The 5,800-nt window shown below is 37.1% G+C and overlaps 1 gene segment (V, D, J or C); it reads left to right on the top strand.

Moving 5' to 3' along the window:
• The first annotated feature begins 1,835 nt into the window (after window positions 1-1,835).
• On the top strand, window positions 1,836-2,444 carry LOC127635149 (Ig kappa chain V region K-25-like). The segment is given in 2 exon segments: window positions 1,836-1,905; window positions 2,008-2,444. Coding segments are annotated over 2 exon segments (369 nt in total).
• The last annotated feature ends 3,356 nt before the right edge of the window (window positions 2,445-5,800 follow it).

Here is a 5,800-nt window from a genome sequence, read left to right as displayed (position 1 = left end):
ATGAGGTTAAACTTTTGTGCAAACCTTTAAAATCTGTTAAAAATCAGAAAGCCCTTAAACTGATTTCACTTTTGGATACGTTTAAATTAATTTAAAAAGTCCCTTTTTATTTATTTTTTCAATTTATTTATTTATTTATTTTTTTTCTATTTAATTATTGGTTTGTTCATAGTGTGTTTTCTGTTCTTTGTACTAGCTATGCTCAACCTATGGCTGAACAATTGAGGTTATATTCAGAGATTTGTTGATGTACCTTGTTTGTTTGTGTTGTTGAAGGATAACAGTAGTTATTTGAGAAAATTGTTATGTATATTTTGATAAGTCACTTGTGATTTGTATCCTTTTTTTGGCAATAAAGATGATTTTATTAAGCTTTAAAAAATCTTTATCTTTGAATCACGAACTTCAGTAGAGTCTATAAACTGATTGGCCGTAAAATGAACCAATCACAAGACATCTTATAGGGGGGCACCTGGGGTGGCCAATCGAATTTCAGGGAGGCCGGTGCCCCCTTGGCCTACACGTAGACCCGCCCCTGCTGGTTACACAGTGTACCAGATGCTGCTAATGAAAAAACTAAACTTAGTTTAACCACTAAGAGGTCACAGAAGTACTGAAAGACAGTGGACAGGCTCATATAAAGGGAGAGGTGATGTAACATACATGTTGTTCAGGTATTCAAATAGATTCATCTAGTGCTGGAGTCTCTTGTTTGATCGAGTGTGTGTTGATAAAGTGATTTTTCAGGAGTCACTCAAATGGAAGTTTCTTGAAGTCAAGACTTGAGGAGAGTCAAGAGCACCGACATCAAAACTAACTCTAATAGAGAGACAGCTCTTCTTCAAGACACTCGACTCCTCATTTCTCACAAGAAAATGGAGAAAACATTCAAAAGAATAAAGGGAAGATTCTCCTCCCTCTTTCTTTCTATTCTTATTTGTTTTGAACACACAATCACACACTTTACTTCAATACACTCAACCACACAGCACAATTTCACTCAATATCAAAGAACTACAATTCACTTCACAGTCAAACACTTCTTCCTCTCTCCATGGAAAGACACAAACTGAGGGGTTTTGAAGTGTCTCAGTAACCTGTAACATCTGCCTCCACTAATTATCCCTCATAATGAAGCTCATTAGTGGCTTGTACATCTGAAACAACACCAGCAGAGGGAGACAAAGAGAGAGAAAGTGCTGCTCCAAAACAGAAAATCCCTGTTGAATTACACAGAGATGGATCAGTAGTATTCAATAGTACACTTATCATATGACTTCAGAAGAAATGGATTTAATCACTGGAGTCGTGTGGATTACTTTTCTGCTGCCTTTATGGGATTTTTGGAGCATCAAAGTTTTGGTCACCATTCACAAGCATTGTATGGACCAGCAGAGATGAAATATTCCTCTAGAAATCTCTGTCATTGTCTACATTCATTTCCATTTAATCCATGAACATTTATTATCTCTTCATGTCGTCTGTGGGGAATCTGGGTTCTCCATTGTGGACAGTGATCCAAACCAGTTTAACCATTTACCGTTACCTCAAGATTATATAAACACTCCAACATGTGAAAGAGAATATATAATATTGGGTCACTCAATGACACAATGTGCTTATTTGTATGTTTTTCTCACAGTAATCCAGACTGTATAATGTCAGTGAGAGCTCTCTGAAGAAATCAACTCTATTAATTCTATTGATTGATGTCTGTTTTACTCAAAGAGGGTATTTCCAGGAGAGTCACTTTGCATTGGCATCACACGCTTCAGTGATCAGAGAGTGTTTATAACTGTGAGTCAAACACTTTATAACACACGGCTGTTTTTCAAGATACAAAACCAACAAACACAAAAATGAATTTCTTCATCTTTATTTGGATTCTGGGAGCTTTTATTCCAGGTAAACATCAAATGAAATCTTCTCACTGATTTACTGATTTTTAAGACTTTCATATACAGTCAATTTAAAGATTTTCATCAAACGTTATTTTCTCCTGATCAGAATCCAGAGGAGTCACTGTAACTCAGACTGAAGTTGTGACTAAAACTGCAGGAGAAGAAGTCACTATAAAGTGTAAAACTGATCCTGGAATATATAGTGATGGTTTAGCTTGGTATCAGCAGAAACCTGGAGAAGCTCCAAAACTCATCATATATGACATAAAAACTCGGTATGGTGATAGTTTTCAGCGATTCAGTGGCGGTGGATCTGATTATGGATCTGATTTCACTCTGACCATCAGTGGAGTCCAGACTGAAGACGCAGGACATTATTACTGTCAGAGTTTTCATTACATCAACAGTAAATATGTGTTCACACAGTGATAAAGAGTCGTACAAAAACCTCTGTCAGTCACACTGCACTGATACACTGACAGATACTGCAGCTGCTCACACACACACACACACACACACACACACACACACACACACACACACACACACACACACACACACACTCATGTTGTGTTTCCATGTTTTATGGGGACTTTCCATAGACATAATGGTTTTTATACTGTACAAACTTTATATTCTATCTCCTAAACCTAACCCTACCCCTAAACCTAACCCTACCCCTAAACCTAACCCTCACAGAAAACATTCTGCATTTTTACATTTTCAAAAAACATAATTTAGTATGATTTATAAGCTGTTTTCCTCATGGGGACTGACAAAATGTCCCCACAAGGTCAAAAATGTCGGGTTTTACTATCCTTATGGGGACATTTGGTCCCCACAAAGTGATAAATACACGCTCACACATACACACACACACACACACACACACACACACACACACACACACACACACACACACACACTTGTTTTTATATCATAGTCGGGACTCTCTGTGAACTTCGATGCATTTTATGAATTTTATACAGATCTAACGATAATTTCTATCCCCTAACCCTAGAAACCTTTTTGCATTTTCAAATAAACATCGTTTTTTATGTTTAATAAGCCATTTAACAAACAATAACAAACCACTGGTTTTACTATCCCCACAGTGTAGTATAAACATGCACACACACACACACACACACACACACACACACACACACGTTTGTGCTTCTATCCTTATGAGGACTCTCCATAGACATAATGATTTTTATAATGCTAAAACTACATATTATATGTAGAAACGTCATAGAAATCTTTTGATTTATTTTTTATTTATTTACTCTTTTACTGTTTTATTTAAATGTGCTTTAATAATATTGTTTGAGTAATATTGTGTTATTGTTTATGATATTAATGTACAGCACTTTGGTCAACATTGTAGTTTTTAAAGTGATTTATAAATAAACTTGAACATGAAATTGTTTGTAGCCTAAAAATGCACACCAGTGAGAATTGGCACAACTGAAAAATAAATATTCAATTTATTAAATCAATAATAATTTTACACATTGTTTAAGACTTTTGGACCCCACAGTATTTCTCTCCTGCATGTTTATATTTCAAAACCTCTTAATAAATTGTTTCATTTACTGAGAACACTGTGTGTGTGAGTTTCTTCATTTGACCACATGATCTTGTTTCAGCAGTTAATCCAGGATGGACTTCAAAGACATTAGTCATTAATCTTACAGTTCAAACACAATCGATGTTTAAACACTGACCCTTAACACTTAGTTTAATCATTTTAAACCATGACTTTAACTATACATAAGCAATATTTACATTATATTCATGATGTTAGCCAGAGGGGAACTGGCCCCCACAGTGAGTCTGGTTTCTCCCAAGGTTATTTTTCTCCATTAATCAACATCTTATGGAGTTTTGTGTTCCTTGCCACATTCGCTTTCAGCTTGCTCACTGGGGTTATTAATACAAATATTATTTAATTACTTATTTTTAAACACGATTAACAATTGTATATTATCTAATTACACAATGATGATTCATCGACATTATAGACATTATCATTTTATCGTCTGTTAATGCTGATCTTCTGTAAAGCTGCTTTGAAACGACGTGTGTTGTGAAAGGCGCTATACAAATAAAATTGAATTGAATGAACTGAGATCCATGATCTGAAATGAGTTATTTCGGGTTACCCTCAAGGCTGAACACAGTTGCGAAAAATTGAGTGACTGTTTTAGAGGTTACCTGGGTCATAAAACAATCTCAGGCCACTTACTAAAATAATCCACTAAGGTCACAGCAAAACAGCAAAACCCACAATATCGATGGCAAGTTTCTACCAAGCCCCATCTGGAAGGGGTACAGACTGGAGTGGTGGTGTGCGAATGACCACTGACCTGTCATGTGATTGGCATGTGATGCACGACTTGATGGCAGTCTTAACCTGGGCGTCCAACATTATAGTTCTCTGAGTCTCTGCTTGGTTCTCACTATATCTTGGTGTGTATCATGAGCCAAGGCAATGAACTGCGATCTCAACGTCTCTGGTACTAACAGTCTGTGTGTACCTCTTACCACACAATCATCCTGAAGAGAGAACTCATGTTAAAGTGTGTAGTATGACAATAGGTCAGCACATAGACCCTTGGAAGATTTTGGCCATCTGGTTGTCAGTAACTCATGTAACTTATGATGAATTGGGCAGGCAGCACATGCTTGTTGTATTCATCAGCTGATACAGCAGTGAGGGTTCAAGTAAGCACAACCACTTCCACATCATCCTCCAGCCCAGGCTCACTACCCTGTAATGGTAAATGACACAATCAGCTGTAACATAGTCATGTCCAGGTTTGTACTTGATGTCGTAGTCAAACGTCATTAGTCTAGCTGACCACTGAGCAATCCGAAGTCCTTGAACACCTGTAAGGCCTTTAAGCAGTGGCAGCTGGTGATAATTATTTTGGGGGGGTGCTTTTTTTGTGGGCGAAAATAAATACAAAGCAGTACCAAAAAGCATGTTGACTACTTGAACATAAATTTTGCTCTCCTTTCTTTCTGGCCAGCAAATTTCTCAATGACTGTCTGATTAAAGTCAGTCATCTCAGTAACAATTCTCTTTTCCATGGAGAGCAATGCCAGTGCATTCAGCCTCTCCTGGGTCATGGTGTTTCTGAGAAAAGTTTTTATTCTTTTCAAGGTTGAGAAGCACCTCTCAGCTTCAGCCGTGGTCATGGGTGTGGTAATGAGAACTTTTAGGAGAGTCACAGTTTCGGAAAAGTCTTCTTCGAGATTATTCTCCATAAACAGCTGGAATAGGTCCACAGCACCACGGCAGGCTTTGAATTCTTCCTTGCTGTAGATGAGACTGAGCTCTGTCTTCAGCTTGCTTCCACTGAGCATCAGGTACGCTTTCATTGTGCTGCTCAATGCATCTTCAGGAAAGGTATCCAAACCTGTCCCCCTGCAACAAGGTGGCACAGACAAGGTGGTCTGTGAAGGAGAAACGCTCCCTAGTGTGTCCCAGGATCACAGACCTATAGAGATAATTAAATATATATATATATATATGTAAATGTAAGGTAGTAACCTGGAGTAGGCCACTAGTTGTCACAGTTGCAATGACTTTCAAAATAAAAATAGAGCAATTTGAGTTTGTGTCCCATACAAGACAGTAGTTTTTGGTGGCTTCATATTTCATTTGATAATTTATTTTTATTTTGCCAATTTATTATTTTTGGGATGCTGTTGTATTATATTAAAATTATGATTTTTGTAAGAATTTATACCAAACAAAAAATGTTTTCTTGAGTCTGTAGAATATGATATGTGGGAAGGACATCTCTGTAGCACAACAATGTAAAATGTTATTTAGACTAATTTCTATAACAAACTCAACTCTGCTGCAATCCTTTCACGCGATTCTG

This window comes from Xyrauchen texanus, chromosome 42 (genome assembly GCF_025860055.1).
Source record: "Xyrauchen texanus isolate HMW12.3.18 chromosome 42, RBS_HiC_50CHRs, whole genome shotgun sequence".
NCBI classification, from domain to species: Eukaryota; Metazoa; Chordata; class Actinopteri; order Cypriniformes; family Catostomidae; genus Xyrauchen; species Xyrauchen texanus.
Note: the sequence above shows the minus strand (reverse complement) of the source record. Positions and strands in the feature narration are given on the sequence as shown.